The sequence below is a fragment of the Pseudorca crassidens genome, chromosome 1 (genome assembly GCF_039906515.1).
Source record: "Pseudorca crassidens isolate mPseCra1 chromosome 1, mPseCra1.hap1, whole genome shotgun sequence".
Classification (NCBI taxonomy): Eukaryota; Metazoa; Chordata; class Mammalia; order Artiodactyla; family Delphinidae; genus Pseudorca; species Pseudorca crassidens.
The window spans coordinates 144,388,840-144,410,349 of record NC_090296.1 but is presented as its reverse complement, the minus strand read 5'-3'; the positions used below and the strand labels follow the sequence as shown (position 1 = coordinate 144,410,349).

General features: G+C 44.0%; 1 protein-coding gene across 1 annotated transcript in view; it reads right to left on the bottom strand.

Annotated features, from left to right (window-relative positions):
• Window positions 1-21,510, bottom strand: part of ABHD2 (abhydrolase domain containing 2, acylglycerol lipase) — a 110,020-nt gene that overhangs the window by 72,248 nt on the left and 16,262 nt on the right. Inside the window, exon 2 of the mRNA XM_067696458.1 lies at window positions 10,493-10,692. Coding sequence (XP_067552559.1) covers window positions 10,493-10,686 — 194 coding nt within the window. The 5' untranslated portion in view covers window positions 10,687-10,692. The remainder of the gene's footprint in view (window positions 1-10,492; window positions 10,693-21,510) is intronic.

Sequence of the window (21,510 nt, the reverse complement as noted above, 5' to 3'; positions counted from 1 at the left end):
TAGAGAATAAAGAAAATTTTAAGATGGTGTCTGTCCTTAAGCCTCTCAGAATACAGAAGAGAGATACACACATGGAAAGATATCATTTACATCCCTGTTGTTAGGTAGGAGCCAAAGGGGCAGAAGAAGACTGCAAGTCTGAGAATGCTGGAAGAACTAGGATGTGGGGAGGCCCTGAGGGACGAAGAGGACTTTGACGCGCAGAGGAGATGGAAACACGAGAAAAAGGGTTCTGTGTGTGTGGGAGGGGATGAGTGTGGTATACACACAGAGAACAGACTGGAAGAGCAGGTTACTAAATATTAACTAACTTTAAAAAATACATATTTATGTATTCACTGAGAAGAATCATCCTTTATTGCAATGCTAAGGAAGGAAAAGTCTGTACTGTTACGGCTTGGCAGATTTCAAGTTTAAAAAACATACATGGGGAATTCCCTGGTGGTCCAGCAGTTAAGACTTGGCTCTTTCACTGCTGTGGGCCCGAGTTCAATCCCTGGTCAGGGAACTAAGATCCCACAAGCCGTGTAACACGGCCAAAAAAATAAAAGAAAAAGAAATTAAACAAACAAACAAACATGGAGTTTCTCACTTTATATTAATAAGGAATTACTGTTCAAGCTTTTGTTATCTGGCTGAAAATACTAGTTCTGGAGAATCTGGTGCCACGTGTCAACAGGAAAGTCAGGTTGGTTGGCAATGGCATTAGTACTCAGTGGAAACATGGAAAAATACACAACCTGCTGCTTCTTGTGGACCTCTCCGTTCCCACAAGGCCAGAGATGGTTTGGGATCAACCACTGGACCTCCAGGCTAGGAGGTTTCCCAAATGCTCCGGATTATAGACTCTTACCGTCTACCTCAGAAATTAAGCCCTCCAACTTGACGCCAGGCACCCTCGCTGACCGAGAGTCCTCACTCTATGATTAGAAATGACATGGGGTGGAGATTTAGGGTGGTTCACAAGCTGCCACAAGGGCTGACTCATTTCCAGAGCTGTGGTGACACTGCACCGCAGGCAGCCGCCTTGGGCAGAGGAAGTGCTTGCTCTGAGGAGGACACAGCCCTTGAGAGAGGGCACTGCTCAGCCTGGCAGACAGTTACTTGGGGTGGTAACAGGGATGGCATCTCATCCAATCATGTGAAACAACAATTCGTGAAGGATTACAGCTTTCTGTATGAGGAAAAGCTTTGCTTCCTAGAATTTCACGGAGGGGTAGATTTCCTTAGAAATCCAGGAAGATGCTTTCCTTGAGTTAACCACCAAGCAGATTCTGATCCTAAAACCCAGTCGCCCCAACAGACTCCATTTGCTCAGAAGGTATCCTTGAGGCTGCTGCAGAGAACTGGGGGCTTCCAAAATTGGTCGCTTCACACACGGCTGCTTCAGACAAAGATGAAGTAAAACTGCAGTCAGCTCTTAACCCTCTACACCGCTGGATGGCAACAGGGGCAGTTAGAGTTTAGAAATCATATTTATTAACCCTCTAGAACACACTTTCAAAGTCAAGTTGCTGTCTTAATTATACTTTACTAGTAAAGCATATACTGCTTTGCAGTATCGAGTGTACTGTCATAGTGAAGGGAGCCGTGCCGTGGAGCAGGCAGACAAAAGGATTAGTTTGACATCAAAATTGGTAAGCACTAAATTTATAGGATCAGTAGAACATAAGAAACTGATAAAAGTTGGCTACACTTGGAAATTTTAGAGTTTCTAGATAATGAGGCCCATTTCCTGCTCCTGGATATTGGACTGATTTTCAGTCAACTACATATTGAGAAGGACCGGAAACGTGGATCTGATCCCAGGCAAATCCTGTAAAGTAAATTGGATTTAGTTAAGTTGTTTAAGCAAAATTAAGGATGATTGGTGGACAAAGATGGTCGCTGGAGCCTAGTCTGGGAAAGACTGAAAGAGAGGGTGACTTGGCAATGGGACCGGCCTTGCACGGAGCAGAGGCCCACTTGCCCATCCATATGTGCTGGGTTTGACACCGTTGTGATGGAATCAGCTGTAGCACATGCTTCTTTTGCCTTTCTGAAGGCATGGTAGAGCCCTGAAGAATAAACTCAGGCATGATGAACAGGGGAATAGGTTGGTCATACGTTTTTGGAAACTGAAATTGACTGCTTTAAGGAGTGCACGGCACATGGGAGATGTGCTGCCTTCCATCTGAACTAACTCAAAGAAGTCTTGAATATTCTGGATTTGGAAGCTTTTAGATCTTTCAGCAATTCCTGCATGAAGGCACAGAGTCTCTAACAAGAAGCTACAACCTGTACCAAGGTTAGAGCAAGTGGATGAATTTCTCCACAGGCTCAGCTTGCTCATCTTAATTCAATACAAGAGGCCTCAAAGATGGTAGCATTTTCCTCCTGGCCTCTTGGATAAGTGACCTGCTAGGGCAGAGACAGTACAGGTGGGCAACATCCAAGAGTTAATTAAACCTGACCACTGGCGAACTGAACACCTACCCCTAATGCATACCCCCTTATAAAAACCTCACCATCTGATGGCAGAAGACAGTAACAGAGGGTGGCCAACGCACCCCCGTTTGTCTGGTACTTCCCTGGTTTTAGCATCGAAAGTTCCATATTCTGGGAAACCTATCAGTCCTGGGAACACCGGGATGTTTGGTCAGCCTAGTAACAGAGGACGGTAGCCAAGGTTTAACAACTCTCAACTTTCTCACCTTGACCGCTTTGGTTTGGGCCATGTCATCAGAAACAAGGAACTTTAAGATGAAGTCACCTGAGAACGTGTCCTCACTGAGGCTAACCATCAATAATCAGTCTCAACAGAGATGATTCTGAGTCTTTCATCTTTCAAGAACTCTCTTGCAATGTAAGTTTCCCCAAAATGTGCTTGAAGGTCTGGTGCTTACAATAATAAGCTCACCAGAGCGCTACAGATCCACTTATCAATTGTTAATGATTTACCACAAGCATCTAAGGAAATATTTGCACAGTTCTTAAAATGGGTAAAATCAGGTCAATAGAATTAAGACTCTTGGCAATTAGGAGATTATCCTATAAACAGGACAAAGCTTTAGTGTTCAGCCAAGGAGGAAAGGATCTAAATCTGATTTGGAATGTCTCTGGGAGCAAAAGAGGGAATTAAGAATTTAAGCCCAAGATAATCAAATTCTTTTCAACTTTAACTCACTATAAATAAGCAGTGCTGGCTCCAGAATTTCTACCCAGGAGGGGCCTAGGGGTGACAATCTGACTGGAAGGGGACGTGTGAAGCTGCTTTTGCATGGTGTTTTATTTAAGACTGAGAAAACACCAATTGTCTATATCCAAGACCCTTGCCCTAGCTTCCCCTGTGACACTGCCCCTGCAAATAGACAGTAAAATAAAAAGGAGGCAAGGAAGGAAATGGGAAAGGGAGTAGGAGTTTATATACGGAGTCCTTTGCTCTTTAGATTTGGAAAATAATTCCATATACTGCAGTATCAGAGAGATCTGAATTAGTGATTTTCTGTTGAGTACTTCTAATTAGGACAAAAATAGTGTATCTTGCATATATATACATATATATAGTAATTTTATATATAGAATCAGGCTTTTATTTGGGGTACATAAAAGAAAAATGAATATTACTGTTAGGAAGGGAATGTGTATGACTGCAACAGAGAGGGAATTGGTATTGCTTGAGAGAAGAAATAATTAGGAAGCACAGTTGTGCAGAAACCAATAACATTTTAGTTTTAGTTTTTGTTTTTTGGTTGTGCCGTGTGGCATGCAGGATCTTAGTTCCCTGACCAGAGGTCGAATCTGCACTCCCTGCAGTGGAAGCTTGGAGTCTTAACCACTGGACCGCCAGGGAAGTCCCTAAAAATTTTGTTCACAATGAAAAAGGTTTTAAAAATGACCTTTTAAAAATACCTCCCAACAATGGAGTCTCAGAGAAGTAGGTCTTCAAATGTTCATTAACCAAGACTAACGGAGGACCACTGGCAGGAAGCTAAAAACGTGGACTAATTATGATGAGAACAACATTTCAATAGGATTCTTGTTTGGAGTTTGCACTCTTGGTGAATGAGGAGAGAAACAGAAAAAAAGCACAGAAGATGAACCCATTACGATCCATGGAAAGGTCATGGGGTTTCTGCCATTCTCTTATCAGTGTCTGAAGCAGCTTCAAAGAGGAAATGCTCAGAAAGGGCACCATGGCATAGGTGAGTCAACTACTATTTTTGACTTGGTGTTGGAATGGGTGTGACCCTCTTCTTCAAGTTTCAGGTATCTCTCAAACTCACAGAGAATAATAACATCCAGTTCTTATTAATACCGGTGGCAGCTGGTTGCAGAAGAAACCCATTACCTTTTTGTCTCTGTGGAAGAAAGGACCCACAAACATGTGGCTGAGGTTTTGATCACACTGCTTCCCTTCTCCAGACCCCGTAGGGACTCACAGATGTCTCTTGCATCCAATAAAAACACCTCAGCTATCCGCTTTTAGGCTTGTCTATTAGCTAAGTGCTCCATCACATTCCTCCTAAATGCCTTCATCTTCAGCTATACCATGACCCATACTGACAGGTCTGCTAATGAGTGAAAAAGTAGAAGCCTGGCTTCCCACGGGGAATATATACATTTTAATAGCAGGCTTCCAGAGATGGGGCACCTGCTTCCTGTCTTCGTTTTCTAATGAGGACCTGGTGATGGAAAATACAAGGGAAGGGCAGAGGTTGCAAACTGCCTTTCTGCATAGACCTGGGGTTGCCCTGACTTAATTTAAGACCAAACAACCAATCTATCTACTTTCAGAGACAGCATGGTGACTTCCTAATAAACAAAACTTGATCAGAGCTGAAGGTACACCTGATTCCCTGGAGCGCCCCTGAGCAGCACTGATTGCATAAGCTGAAAACAGTGTGGTTTCTTTCGCCTGAGCACGTGGCATTCACCAAAATGGGAACATCCCTCATCTACACCTGTCTATGGAAAACGAGAGACAGAACGGCATTATACTTAAAGATCTGGCATTGCTAGGAAACCTGTTCTGTCTGGTCAAGAGTATGGCTCTTGATGTGGAGGTATGTGTACTCCACTGATGAAGAAAAGAGACAGACACAGATCCCTAAAGAACAAAATGAAATGTGCTAAATGGACACAGAAGCTACATGCTGGGGAAACACGGGTAGGAAGATGGAAGAGGGCCTCATTCTAGCTGAAGAGGAGTTGGAGGAAGTCAGGCAAATTTTCTCAGAATTGAAGCTATTTAAAGTTTCTCTTACAGGGTAAGGAGGTATCTTGGTGGAGAGAGAAAGAAGGGATTTGGGGGAGCCAGGGATGAACACTTAAGGGGTAGGCACTTAACAGGCAATGGGAGAACGCCATGAGTGGTAAGGCGGGCCAGGTAGGCTGGGGTCACACTGTAGCACCCTGGGTGCTGGCCTGCTTGAAGAACCCAACTCAAGTGGTATTGTGACAGAGTGGGGCAGAGGCAGGGAGGTGACTCGGGACACTCCTGTAAAGCACAAGGGAGTGACAGTTACACAGGTGAATATATATGCAAAAGGCCCTGAGCTGTATACTTAAGGTTTGTGTATTTTAATATATGTAAATGATAGCTCAAAAAAGTCCTTAAAAAAAATAAAAGCCCATGGGATTCAGTGTTCCCTTGTCTTAGAGCAAGGGGAGTGGGAATAGTTAGGAGAGGGCAGATACACAAGAGAATCCTTCTCTTTGGGTTTTTGCCCTTACCTTGTAGCCAGGGCTCCCCAACCCCAGGGTCCTTCCTGCAGGAAACTCTTCTGGTGCTTGGTGACAATGCAGTGGTCCTAGACTCAGAGGATGTTAGTGCTGAAAGGGTACTGCAGGAAAGCTACCTGTTTCATTTTATTATTTAATTTAATTTTAATTTTAATTTTTTTTTTTCTGGCTTAAGTAGCAGAAATTATTTCTCACAATTTTAGAGGCTGGAAGTCCAAGATCAAGGTGTAAGCCAATCTGATTCCTGGTGAGAGCTCTTTTCCTGGCTTGTAGAAGGCCACCTTCTTGCTGTGTCCTTATATGGTAGAGACAGAGCACTGGTATCTCTTCCTTTTCTTACAAGGGCACTAATACTATCATGAAGGCCCCACCCGTATGACCTCATTTAACCCATATTATCTCTTAGAGGTCCCATCTCCAAATATCATCACATCAGGAGTTAGGGCCTCAACATATGAATTTGGGGAGGGACACAATTCAGTCCATAGCGCAACCCATTTCCCAAGCCACACTGGGATGGTTCAATGTGAGTTAGAATGGGAAAAGAGGCAGTATACACAGCCAGAATAATGGGGTTAATCAGCCCTGTTTTTTTCATGCATTACAGTTAAAGAATTACCATCAGAAACACTCAACCTTTTCTTCATGGCTTAAAACTAGAGATATATGTAAAGCACAGCTCTAGAATGTTCCCCTCTTCATGGCTCTGTGACTTCTAGTCACTGAGTCATTCACCCCCAACAAAAAGCTGGGGTATTAGAAGTCTACGTGGTGTCTGCCACATGTATAAATAAAAAGAACATTGATGCTGTCTTGGGTAGTACTTTCCTATCATAGCTTCATGATGAGAAGTAGCTTTGTAAGACTGTTTCATTTTATACACAAGGAAACCAAGGATCAGAGGGCCTGTCACTTGGTCCAGGGTTCTGCAGCTAGTTTAGAAGAAGACCTCAGTTTGTATCCTAATCTACATTTCAAACCAAGCCTTTTTCTCTACACCACTGCTGCCAGCGGCCATTAGGAAATCTGAATGGTTGACATAATTCTGAAGCTGTTAAAAATCAAATATTAGAAGATAAGTAGCAGCGTGGATAAATGTCCATGGTATATCAAGTGCTTTGTTTTGTTTAAATTTTTTGACTGCGCCGCAAGGCATGTGGGATTTCAGTTCCCCCACAGGGGATTGAACCTGCACCCCCTGCATTGGAAGTGCAGACTCTTAATCACTGGACCGCCAGGAACATTCCCAGGGAACACGAAGTGTTAAAGCAGGTTACCAAATGCTATATATGCCCCTGATTTTGTTGGGGGAAAATATCTGCAGCAGAAAAAACCCCACAGGGGTGATGACCAAAGTAGTAATGATATGAATCTCTGAGGAGGAGACTTACAGAAGACTTTTGTATGTTTCACTTTATTCTCCATTTAAAAAAATGAATATGCATTAAATTTTTTATTCGGGAAAAAAACGGAGATCTGTATTGTCAACTACATTTTCTAAATACTGATTTGATCTTTTAGTTTGCTTGTTTCACTGAAAGCAAACACTTCTTGAGAACAAAAAAAAGGAATTGCTAGGTAAATATTGATCTGTTGCTAAGTGAACAAGAGACATATCATCCCATCTTAGAAAAGTTTTCTTCCAGACATTAAAAGGTTCACTTCTAATGTATCTTTAGATAGGTGATCTCAAAACAGATTTAAAAACTGACTTCAGTGCTGAAAGGAGGGGGAAAAATCCCTATTCTCCTAACAGGTTTTCGATGTTCACCTTTCACCGACTTTTTTTTCTACACCAGAACAGCAAGAGACTATGTCCTGATTCCGGACATGAGTCATAGTAACTGGCCACTTTCAGTCAGGGTTACTGAGTAACACCATTAGCTTGTTGTAAATCAATTAACTGACATTTCTAGCCTAGATGATTGTTTGTGAAGGCTGCAGACAGGCTTCCTCTGGGAAAAAAATCTTCAAAGTCCCAGGAGAAGCACTTTTACCCATAACAGATATGTTTCCTGCCCTCAGCTTCAAATATATGGAAGGCTGTTACAAACACGCCACACAGAGAAAGAACATCAAGGCCACTGGCTTCCGACAGGGATTAAAATAGAAAGAGGGTCATGCAGGAATCGGAAGACCACTCTGGGGCCAGTCCTGCTAGAGACTCTTGTCGTGGGCTGGCCCCTCACTGCTATCGGCTTCCTCTCTCTCACCTGTACCCTGAGAAAGGTCTCTGTCCCACTCCCTGTGGATAGGAAGAAAGCCAGCTCTGGGGTCACAGACTTGGGTCCAGTCTCCGCCTCTGTTACTCCTCATTTCCCCATCCTTAAAATGAGAGGAAAAATGAATCTAACCTCAAAGTTGTTAAGAGGATTAAATGGCATAATGCTTATGAGAGATACTCAAAATTTTAAATGCAGTAATGTGGATGAGAGTAACAGGAAAACATTTTGGTGATATGCTACGTGAACACAGGATATAGTTTTTCCCAAAATTAAGAGTATAAATAAAAAATAAGAACCTAGTTAAAAGATGGAGGGGAAACGTGAATCCTTTTGCCCTTTAATAATCATTTGTCACGATCAAGTCAGAGAATGTGGGTGTTTGGCATTTAGCTGTTTTAAGTAATGTTCCAACGTGCTCTAGGAGGGCTGGTCCTGTGCTCAACAGGACAGGTCTTGGAAGTACATAGTTTCTGGGGAATTGTCCTCTCACAGCCACCTTCAAACCATAGCTAAGTCCTAAACATGCACCAGCTCTGCCTTTAACCTAGGCTGACCTCCACCTCTCCCTGATTTGGGTTTCACCAGGAAGGAGCATGGCAACTGGTTAATGAAGGGGGTGGTGGGAGAGAGTGGCCAGAGCCACGAGGTCCAAGGAGACTGTGACCAGGGATGCACTTCCATCCCAGGAGGGAGGGTGGGGGCAATCGCAATAGAGGTCACGTAGCGCCAGGACAGTTCCATAGGCTCATCGAGAAAGAGTGCCAGGAAGGGGAAAAAGCAAAGAGAAACTGTTGGACTTATGTCTCTGGGGTATTTTTCAAAGAAAAACAAGAAAAGAGGTTAAAAAAAAAACCTGCCAAAATCAGCTCTTTTTTTTTTTTGAACACTTTTAACAATTATTGTGGAATCAAACCTTACGTGATGTTTATCCAGAGCCTGGACAGGAGCAACTTTCCCAGGGCTTCCTCTAATTACTTAGGAAGCAATGCTGGGTCGAAATGTGTACTCAGCTGCCTATAATCTTGTAGGGCTTTTAAATTCTTGGTTTTCAAAAGCTCTCTACAAAGAGAAGACCTGGGAACTGGGTCTAACTGGGTCCCACTCAATCTGAAATCGGGTGCAAATGTTCCTTGCCAGATGAGTGAATTATCTAAATTAAGTATGGAAGAAAAATGCTGGACAATTTTGAAAACATACTGATTCTGTGCACGCTCCTCAGAGAGGAGCGTTTTCAATGCAAACACTGCTTGCTAAGAACACTACATCCTTGATAATGGTTGTGGAGCCTACTGTAATGTAAAGTCCCTTCAGCAGGGCAGGTCCAAATTTACTATGATGACATTTATATGGTACATGGCAGTCCACAGGTGTTAGGCAATATGATGGAGTTATAAGTCTCTCTCGACTTGATAGCAACTTTTTGGAGTCATGGCATTATTGTTACAACTACGAGCAAACTGTACACAAACACCCAAAACACCTGCAGCCCACAGCTCTTCACCCATGGGTAACAGCACATGAAAATGAACTAGACAACCAAAGAGGACAAAGCAAGAGCTCAAACTCTCAGGTGTCTCTGCTGCCCATCTCCTCTTAGAAGGGAATCATTCACCCAACAGAGGCGGTGAGAGGTTATACTGGGATAGAGGGAAGAGCTTCTGCTACTGTCCACTGAGTATAAGAAACTTCGTTAGGCGCTCCAGGGACACGGTTGGGATAAGACAGCTCTCCAAGCAGCATCCATCTGGAAAGCCAACCTGGCAGAATGGACTAAGCTTGAAGAGGCACAAACAAGGTGAAGCAGCAATGATGAGGAAGGAGGAAGGAACTAAGACCCCAGAGAGCGTGGACTGCTTCACGTGAGAGGCTTGTCCCAAGCACTGCAGGAAGACGGAGTTATTCAGAAGACGTCAACAGGGGAAGATTTCACGAGGCATCTCCTGAAAACAGCACGTGTGATGATACCCTTTGTTTTACAACTACAGTTTCCTCTATCAGAAGCAGTGCTCACCCCTGCCACCCCCAAAACACAGACCTGGCTTCTGCAGGGAAATCTGGTTCACTTGCAATGAAAACCCTCTCTTTAAGTGGATTCTCTTAGTTAATGCTCAGTATATTTTTCAATAAGGCAGAGGGACAGTACCCAATGAATGAGCCTGTGCTTTTTTTGCTCATTAATTATTTTGGGTCAGGATGATTTCTCTGTCTTAGAACTGGCAACAGAGCATTTGATAAAGGGCTAGAATATTGTCTAAGCTTTCTGCATCTACCTTAAAATGACAACTGTTTTCTGCAAAGTCCTTGTCATGGATGATGACACCACCCCGTGGAGGAAGGGATGTTTCCAGGCAACAAAGATCTGAGGCTGTCTCCTGCCCGCCAGGATTCAAACGCCAGGCTCCTATTGAGACGGTGGCTACTTTAACACCAATGACACTATTTTACATGGATGCCTTGAGGACACATTGTGAGAAGGTTCTTCTTTGAACACTGCAAAGACAGATCAGCAGGCCAGTGTACAGGTGGGTTTGAGGTCTACTCACTCTTTGGTCAGAAGAGGACAGGACTTGAGCAGGAAGCATGAGAGCCCCGAGTCCTGGAAGTAGAGTTCAGGCGGGGCCGTGGGGCTCTTCAGGTTCAAACACCGGACGATCACATACAGCACAGCAGCCACTGCGGCCAGCTTCACCCCGTCAAACACGGCCGGGAGCTCGGGGGTCTCCAGCATGGCATTCATCTTGATCTGGGGAGCAGGGGTACAGGCAGGTTTAGAAGCACGTGGGGAGGGGAGGAGCCCACCACCCAGAGACAAAGCCAGCGATCACCTGTCACGATCCAGATGTGTCCGCAGAACCCACCCTGGCCGATTCCCATAGATGCCTTACAAGTGCCAACAGACTGGCAACAACCCAGATCATGAACAGTCCTGAGCACTAATAAACTGGGCTGGGTGGTGTTTTTTTTAATCTAATGAACATTTATTTCTAAGATGAGCGAATTGGAAAATGCTGTGAATAGCGTCCTGTTGAGAGCAGGAGAAAGGAGTCCAGTCGGAGAGGTACAAGGGGGACCAGGAGGCGAGCTCTGATTTCTGTTACCAGGCAATCTTGACTCTCTCTGCAGACTTAACCTGCACCTGGAGCACCAGCTGCACGTGAGGCGCTGTGTTTACAGCCTTGGACAGAGATGTGAGATGGGACTGCTGTTGCCACCAGGTGAGGCTGTACTGCCTGCTGGACTCACCTCTGTTTTCAGAGCAGGAAGGGCCTGATTCAGCCACCTGCTCCTTTGGAGGCAGCCCTGGTGCTGGAGCCAAGTTCAGGCTCAGCCCAGGTCGCAGTGGTTCTTGCTCCTGGGAGTTGTAGGCAGTGTGAAATGGAACTTGGCCACATTTTTCCCCACCGAAGGCAACTGACTATAGCCGTTAGTCCAAAATTGGGCTAAAAGTGGACCAAATTCAACTGCTAGACCAAAATTAAAAACTGGAGTATGGAAAATGTACATGCATATCTGGCTTTTCATCTTCTCAGGTAGCTTTATTTTGTACACAGAACACGCACACACACACACCACTTCAAACATAAAAAACCAAACATCAACAGCAACAAAACTCCATCCTTTTCCTTGCTGCAAGGCAGGAAAACAGAACATCAGCTGTTACCTTAAAAATCAGGGAAACCACAAGCTAACAAAAAGGAGAAAACGGTAACTCTGGCAGCCAAGGTAGCTATGGCAACAGCTTCCCCTGGAATGGTTTCAAGTAGCCTCTGCTAAAAACAGTATGAGAACTCTGGTGGCCAACGGCGCAGACAGAAGAGGCAGGACAAAACAATCTCTCAAAAACGTGTTTGGGGCATAACCGAATGAACTCATTTGAGACCTACAGCCAGGCCATAGAGGTCTCAGAAGCCCTCTTCTAAAATCGAGGTGATTTTGGCAAATACAGGACCCAAACACACTGTAGACGATCTCTGGCAGGGGTTCCAACTCAGTGAGGAAAGGCAATTAAACATCCCACAAGTTATCATATGACATCACTCATATGTGGAATCTAATTTAAAAAAAGAAACAAATGAACTTATTTACAAAACAGAAACAGACTTACAGATATTGAGAACAAACGATGGTTACCAAAGGGGAAAAGCATGGGGGTGGGGGGGGGAATAAATCAAAAGCTTGGGATGAACACACACACACCACTATATATAACACAGATAACCAGCAAGGACCTACTGTACAGCACAGGGAGCTCTAGTCAGTATTCTGTGATAACCTATATGAGAAAAGAATCTAAAAAAGAATGAATATATGTATATGCATAACTGAATCACTTTGCTATACACCTGAAACTAACACAACATTGTAAATCAACTATACCCCAATTAAAAAAAAAAGACCCCAGCTCCTTAACTCACCATCAGGGCAAGAAAATAATTTTTTAAAATTTATCTGGCATGATTTAGAATCAAGGCTGGACCTCAGAATATACTTTTCAGCTACATCAACCTTTGACCTTTTATGAGCTGACAGTTTCCTTAAAACTTAACCTCTGGGGACATGTCACCTCACTCCTAGGGCCATGTTCCCCAAAGGCTGTTCCTCAAACCCTTAAAACAAGGATTCTTTTAACTTGGGGTCTGTAGGTCCCCTATGGAATTCTAAGGTCCAGGAACTCCCTGAAATTATACATGAAAGTGTGTGTGTCTGAAAGTTTTCTGGGAACAGGGTCTGCAGACTTAATCAGATTCTTCTAGGGGCCTGTGACCTAAAAAGTACACAGCACTGCACTCAAAGATGCCCTAGGGGTTCCACCTGTGGCCCCTGTCCCTCATCTCTCCAAAGCCCTGCCACCTATGCCAGTCAAACCGACAAGAAACAAACATCCAAGATGACACAGCTTGTTAATAGGGATTTTTTTAAAAATTTATTTTATTGAAGTATAGTTGATTTACAATGTTGTGTTAATTTTAATAGGGATTTTTAAGTGTAGTTAGTGAAGGGCCAAAACCAAAACCTAGCAGGAATTCCAGTTTCTCTGACATGATGCTGGTGATATGGAACTGAAACAGACATCCTTCTTATCCCCTTGGTTGCAAAGAGAGGAGAGGAATGCATTGGATGGCTTGACCAGTTTCCTGGCTGGTCTAGAGTAGACTTATTGAATTAAAAACGTACAAGAAGTCCCTCTGTCCCCACTTCCACTCCTACTTACTAATGTCAGGGAAGGTCGGGAGAAGAAGCAAAAATAAGAGTCTCGCCAATATGTACCTACGTCGCCTGTTCCTCTCTACTGCGAATATGAACTGTTCTTGAAAATCTGTACAGCTGGGCCAGTCAGGTCAGATCTCATTCGATTTAACCTAAAAGCTGAAAAGATCGGATGGTGATCTATTAAAGGCTGAGAAAGAAGCAATTTAACTGAAATATAAGCATAGTCTAAGTTTTTCTGCATTTAAAGCCTTTAGGGAAAAAGACAATTTCTTTAATTAACACATGTGACGCACTCTTGGCTGTTTGGACAGACCTGCTGGCAAAGCCTCTGTGAATCCACAGACTGACAGGCTCTCTGTGGTTTCCAGGACGAGTTATCTGCTGCGTTCAAAACTCTGGCTAACGCAAACTCACACTGCTTTTGTCCTTTAACTTGTAACGTAATCTTCAGAAACACCTGACAGGTACCATCTCTGTGTGACCAATGAAATAACTTAGCCAGGTTTAGGTCAAGACAGCAGGCAGTTGACTTGTTCCATCTCTCCCAGGTATACAGCAACGACAGGAAAAAATATGAGCTGAGAAAAGTAAAAGGGCACAGATGGGCTCAAAAACACAGTTCCAGAAACAGAACAGAACTGAAAGTAATAAGTGGGGAGCCGTAACACCTGTCAAATCTGGTCCATACTGGGGGCTGGAGGCTGGCTACTCAGGGCCATCCGGAGCTAAAAGTGCTCACCGTGAGATGGGGAACCAGAGCCAGGCCCACTGGGCTAAAGATCTGTGGCTTCGAAAGCAGCAGAGGAAACACAAGAGAGAAAGGGGTGGGGGAGGGACAGCCAGTGTTTATATAGCACTATCTATGTGTCAAGCTCTGCTCTTCATACTTTACCCATCCTAACGCTATTAACTGTACCTCTGAGGTAGGTACTATTATTATCCCCATTTTACAGATGACGAAACTGAGGCATAGAAACCTCCTTGAGTAACGTGCTCAAGGTCACACAGCTAGTAGGCAGAGAAACCAAGATTCATACCAGGCTCCGAAGAGCGTGCTTTTAACCACTACGCTGTGTGAAAGCAGGAAAAGTAAAGAAAGAGAGAAACAAGAAAGAAAGTGGATATTACCTGAAAACACAAATGAGACACCAAAAGCTTGCTCAAGTTCATGTGGCTGTAAAATAGTAGAGCTGGTATTGAAGCCCAATTTTCTCTGATTCCATCACACCAAAATGATTTAAAAAGAAAATGAAAGCCAGTTGAAGGGGAGATTCAATTAACCTTCAGAGTAGCCTTGTTCAACTTCAAATTTTTATTATTTCTTCTCATTCTGAGACAAATTAGCCACAGAGGCCCAGGCTTTTTTGGGGAGGGGACTAAAGAGCAATGTCTCCAGCCACATCACAAGCTACTTGACCTTTCCAGGGCTCGGCTGCCAACTAAAAACAAGGGATGTGCCAGATCAGAGACCTTAAACTGGCAACCTATGGGATGGCAGTGCATTTAACTGGCATTTTAAAAAAATGAATTTATTGGCTGCTAAGTTATAAACACCAGGAGATTTCAGATAAAAATCTGGATCTCTGGTTTCTCTTGAGAAAAAAATCTGAAGATTTGGCAACACTGATCAAGCATTCTCACATGGCAGCAATGAATGGAGCTGGGCGGGGCTGCCCCTCTAGACAGGCCATGCTCCCTCCTGGTTGCCACAGTTCCCACCACTCCCTATCATGGCCCTCAACAATGACCTCTGGCCTACTTAATCATTGCTGGTACCTGAATGGTCCCTGAAGGCATCCGAATGTGCAAACCTTGCAGAAATCTAAGGTCCTTACTAGCCCTGGATAAGTCTATATTGATAGAATATTCAAAACGTAACACTATCACTATATGTATAAATGATAAATTAATAAAAAACAATTATGGGAAGGCAGAGTAGCAAATAACAAGATGTAGTATGTTTTATTTATTGATATTGACACTGATGTTTATTTATACCTTCACTCTTTTCCACAAACTATTTGAGATAGCTTCAAGAGAACGCTGAATAGGGAACTCCCCTGGTGGTCCAGGGGTTAAGATTCCATGCTTCCACTGCAGGGGACGCGGGTTCAATCCCTGGTTGGGGAACTAAGATCCCACAAGCCCCCTACACAAAAAAAGAATGCTGAATAGACTTACACAGAGAAAGATTCAGAAATGTGGCTGACTGCTGATTGCTTCCTGGTAAGAAGTCTCTCCTCCTTTCTTTCAACACAAATCTGGAAAATGCACCTAAGCTGGAAAAAACTAACTACAGATCCCAGGCTCCATGGCAGGTAGGCAAGTCCATGTGACTAAATGCTGGCCAGTTCTGGGGGGGCTGCTCTGCTTTCTGGGGAGAATCCTTAAAAGGCAGGGAGTTAACTCTTCTTCTGCCCTTTTCCCTCCCTGCCTCCTTGGAATGCAGACGACAGGGCTGCAACTCCGACAGCTATCTTGGGCTGTGAAGTGACCTTGAGGTCACTCTAGGAGCCACATGGAGAGGACAGCAGAGGAGAAAGACAGAGACCTGGAGTCCCTGATGATTCCATGGAGCCATCATGTCAGACCCAGACTGCCTACCTCAGGATTTCTCTTATGTGAGAGAATAAACCCTTGCATGTTTAAACCACTGTTATTTCTAGACTCTTGTAGTCTGTAATTTCTAATGACACAGGAGGAAGTACTATCTCCCCAAATCTTTATGGATGCTACACTGGTTGGGTTATTATTAGAGCACAGGCAATTTTTCTTTTTCTTTTCCAAAATTCATAATGACTACAAACTTTTTTTTATTACCAAAAAAAAAAGCTTTAAAATAGCAACTAACAAAATCTAAAAAGAAATTAAGAGACTCTAAACAAGGAAAATACCTAGGTCAAAATATACAATTGGGACTTCCCTGGTGGTGCAATGGTTAAGAATCTGCCTGCCAATGCAGGGGACACGAGTTCGAGTCCTGGTCTGGGAAGACCCCACATGCCGTGGAGCAACTAAGCCCGTGCGCCACAACTACTGAGCCCGCGTGCCTAGAGCCGGTGCTCTGCAACAAGAGAAGGCACTGCACCGCAAGGAAGAGTAGCCCCCGTTCGCCACAACTAGAGAAAGCCTGCACAGCAATGAAGATCCAATGTAGCCCAAAATAAATAAATTAAATAAATTTATATATATAAATGATATACAACTAAACATATGACTAAGCCTAGAATGTGTCTGAGCTTTCTGACTGCCAGGGGGAAAAGGGAAACCTAGTCAGACCTATGGTTTCTCCAAAATGCTGAGCTAATCCGTAGTACACTCTTCTTACCTCCAGAGAACACGACAGATACTCAAAGAAAACAGGGTTCTTCTGGCACAGATTTATAAAAAAAAATTCTGCGGGACTTTACATATGGGGACCTTGAGTGATGTGATAGGTAATGTCCTCCTACAACTTTTTTTAATAGCAAATGAAGTAGAGAATTAATTTCCTCAACGTTTGAAAAATGCCAACGGTTTAAAATTGAATTTGATTCGGTGAAGGCAATCCTATGAGAGGTTTCTAATTATTACGGTCCAGATACAGAGCCTTGAGCTGAAGTCCTGAGGAGCAGGGCGGTTCTACCGCATGTTGCTAGGGCCACCTTCCTTGAACTTCAGTGGGCTTAAGGACTTGATGACCTACTGTGTGCCTGGCTCTGTACTAAGTATTGTGTAGAACCACAGTTAAGTCGAATTCTCATTTTAACTGGGGAGAAAAAGAAAAGAAGTTTATGTTAGGGCTACATATACTTTAGAAACTTGGGGACCAGAATAAGTAGTCCAGGAAAAAAATAAGTGGGGAAAGGACTTATGGAGAAGTTAGAACTAGAACTGCACCTTAGTGAAGTATAGATTTAGAAGAAGTGTGTGTAAGTCTGTGGGAGAGAGATTTTGTGGTGTGTGTGTGTGTGTGTGTGTGTGTGTGTGTGTGTGTGTGCGTGTGCGTGTGCACGATATACATTAAACAAGGAATTAACTGGCAATCGTAGAATAAAACTCTTGATATTCATTTAAACTTATCTTGCTGCATTTTATTTTATGGTCTTCTTTCTATCTAAGTTTGACCTGCCACTAAAAATTAATATTCTGCACTTGTTCCAGACATAACAAACTTAGCTTCTATTGCGCTATTTTGTGTGCCCCTTCTCCTATTCTGGGCAGGTGAAATCCAGTTAAAGTGCACTTCAGGCAGCTTAGGGCCAGGTATGCGGAAGATGGAAAGGAGACATCTCCCCACCCACACCTCACACGCACCCGATCAGCACTTCCTCCACCCTTCCCTGCTCCCACCGCAGTCTTCTTTTGAGTGAGATTTAGGTGCTGTAAATGATAGTTAAAATTCCATTTGTCTTCTCGACATTAACGAAGAAATCCAAGGTGCTGTCAAAGGCCCAGCAGTAAAGGAACTTTCGGTATTGCCCTCAGTCTCTAAGACAGGCTCCACTGGCATCTCCGCCAGTGCGAGGGCCTGGGCTTCTCACTGTTCCCCATGACTAAGAGTGTTATTTTAAGATGGAGGGACAGATTCAGCGAGAGACGCCCAGTCTGGGGGTTCTGAGACCTGGGTCCTCGTGCCTGCTCTGCCCCTTCTCAGTTGGTGACCTTGAACAAGTCCCTGAACCTTTCTGGGCCCTAAAGAACTCATTTGTAAAATGAGAGGATTAGATTAGAAGTCAATGATACCAAAGGTCTCTCTCAGCTCAAAATTTCTGAGATTCTAGGGATAGAATTGCAGTCCTTGGCTAAAGAGCACAGGAACACTCTCTCTGTGCTCTGTAACAGAAGATAGCCCTGTTTTCCAGCCTACTACATGGACCATTAAACAGTAGAACTCATAAGAACTAACGACCCTCAGGGCCTTTGTTCTTCCTTCAAATAAGTTAAACAGTTCTATATTTTCAGCTGTGCCATTTATGCCAATAATTCCATCATATTCATTCCACCTCCATGGGTGAGTGATGATTTCAGCCTTGGAATATTAATGTTCACTGAAAATCTAAAACTTACAGTGAAGAAAAAGACAAGCAGAGACCTCAAACACAAAAGACTCATTACCTGGTATAATGGGGTGTATACTGTTCCCCCAAAATCCACGTTCACCAGGGACCTGTGAATGTGACCTTGTTTGGATATAGGGTCTTTGCAGATATAATCAAGTTAAGATGGGGTCATACTGGTTAGAGTGGCCCTTAACCCCATGACTGGTGTCCTTGTAAGAAAAGAGAAATTTGGACACAGAACACAGAGGAGAGACCATATGAAGATGGAAGTAGAGACTGGGGTGATGCATCTCTGAACCAAGAACACCAAGGATTGCCAGCAACCACCAGAAGCTAGGAGAGAGACAGGGAACAGATTTTCCTCAGAGCCCTCAAGAACCTGGCTGACACTGAGAACCTTGCCGACCCCTGATTTTAGACGTCTAGCCTCCAGAACTGTGACAGAATAAGCCCAAATGACCTCTCATGACTCAGCTGTTCCACACCCCTATTCTTCAGAGGCCGAAGAGACCCTCTGCCACATGCTTTCGGAAGTTATCCAGACAAACTCCAACCAATACATACCAATAATCAGCTAACAACAAGATGCTCCCAGGCTACTTGTTAACACAAGGCAAATTGTATTCTGTGCACAAATGTTTACTAGCTTGGCCTCTTTGCCTCTGTGATTCAGCTGTCAGGACCATCCTTTCTTCTCCTGTTATAGGAAAGTGAGGGAGCCCAGAGACGGAGACATCACGGGCTAGGAGGGGAGGGCCCTCTTTCCCTTGCCACCCAAAGGACCTGACAAGCAAACTTCAATACATACGTGGGTCCCATGGCAAATACTCCTCAAGGAAAACCAAACCAAACTCCTAAAGGATTTCTCTCTTCCAATTCCAATCAGGTTGAAAAGGATTATGTTTAGGTTCAGGCCCTGGAGTGAGGTAACCCCGTGTTAAATCCTGGCCCCGACAGTTCTGGTGTTTGTCTTTGGGCAAGTTTCTTACCTCCTCTGGACCTCCTCTGCAAACTGAAGGTGTTAATACACAGAAATTATTTTAAAACAATCCTTGACATACAGTAAGTGTCCGTCCCCCAAATATAAGCCATCCCATCCCCACCATTAAACTCTCCTCCATTTTGCCTAAGTAAACGCTAATCTGACAGAAATTACCACAAAAGATAATTTTTTCCCAGCTGACAGGCCTCATCAACAATGAAATAACTAGTGGATCCACTGCTTGGGTCTCCTCCAACAAGTTTAAAATTAATCCCAGGACACACTCTTGATTCTTCTAACGCGGAACCGTGTTAGACTTAATAAATTGTTGGATAGTAAGTGTTCATCACCAAGGTCCATTAACAGTTCCAAGGTGTGTTCTCGTTTCTGTGCTGAAAGGGGTCTGGCGGTGCACAGCCTGGACCCCCTCCTTCCGATACACACAACCTCTCTTCTGCCAAGGGACCCCTCCTTTCCCGCAGAGAGACCGTTCCTTCATCTGCACCTCCTTCCTGCAGGTAAAACCACTCGTGTCTGGCCCAACTCTCCTAGCAAACCTCTTCAATGTCCTGAAATAAAACCCTACGCCAGCACAGTAAGCCTCAGGCAGGCTTCCTTCCTCAAGAATGCCCTATGAGTAGTGTAGCAGACAAAACCTCACGTCATCCCAATCTGTCAGCCTTCTTGGTGGCAACTTAGATAAAAGTAGTTAACCCGAAATGTAGGCAACATGACACCTTTGGGGAGAAAGCAGGGAGGAAAAGGGCCAGTTTCTCACCCCTTTATCTGCCATTTAACTAAAGAAATCAGGGCTATTGCACACACAGAAAAAAGTAACTCCACAGAAGGGGAGAAACAAGCCCAGAGCAGACTGCTAGGACAAAGCCCCACCACCCCCACTGAGCTGTTTCTCTGCACTTGTTAAGTGCTCCCTGCCACGGGGCTGGGACAGAGTCAGAGGCACGGCCAGAAGGTTCTGAGGTATGTCCTAGTCTACCCAGGCCTGCGTACCCTTGATAACCTGGGCCGCTTTGGGCCCCACTCTGATCTCACAGGGAGATTTCGATTCCCTGGGTGAGCACCTCCGCCAGCAGCTCACAGCACCGCCTCTCAGCACAGCCAGGCTGTTCTAGTCCTGCGTGTCCTTCTCCCAGGGATAGTCCTGTTGGCTGAGTCTTCAGGGTAACTGGGTTTTGAAATTCCCCTTCTCACCACCGCCACTACCTCAAGCCCCAAATGATGGAGAGCCCTGGCAACGACGGGGCCAAAACCCTGTTTTCCAGAGATGCTAAGAGACACTGATTGATTGATTAATTAATTAATTTTTGAACATTAAGCATCAAGTACCCAGACCCTTTCCTTCAGCAGATCAAACCAGGGAGCAGCCCTGGGGGCCTGGGACCAGGTTATGACACTGGGATGTGGGTGGTGGCAGGGAGACTGAAAGCAAGATCTAGTCCCACATCCCTTACAAATCAGGTCCTATGCGGTGAAGGGAATGTCCTAAGTCACACACAATTTGGTAAAGAGAAGAGAATTTACAGATAATTAAATACATTTAGGTTAACCTCACTCTCAGTTGCATTCAAATTTAAGAGCTTGAAATTGCCTTTTTGTGCAAACTCACTCATGTGATAATAGTTTTATTTAACCATATTCTTCCACAAAGTCATAAGGCCACACATTCATCCTGCTGAAATTTCAGAAAATGTCCTACAAGTTTCTAGTAAGAGGAAAGTTACCCTATGAGAGAAAATGTGAACCTCCTGTTTACATATCAGGAATGGCTACTAACCCACAACTTTCACAAAGTCACTAAATTAAAAATAGCTGGAGACTGAGTCACCAGTTAAGCATGCACATTTAATTGGGCACTTTTACATGCATTTACTAAATTACTGAAAGGCAGCTGGCCTCTCTCATTAGCAAATAGTCTTGCTCAAAGAGTAGTACTTTCAAGTGGAGGACAATGGGTAAAAACACTTAGTAAAATCACAAGCAAAATTGCTTTCTCTACCATCAAGAAACCATTCAATGCACACCTGAGAACAAACCAAAAATCCTAAGCCAGGTGTTTCCTCTATGGAGATGAGAGAATTTTCTAATAGGACAGGCATTTTAATGGAGAGATTTGATAATTCTAACATTGTATTAAAAAACATATACTGCAATTAGGGCTTCCTTCGTGGCGCAGTGGTTAAGAATCAGCCTGGCAATGCTAGGGGACACGGGTTTGAGCCCTGGTCCAGGAAGATGCCACATGCTGTGGAGCATCTAAGCCCATGCGCCACAACTACTGAGCCTGTGCTCTACAGCCTGCAAGCCA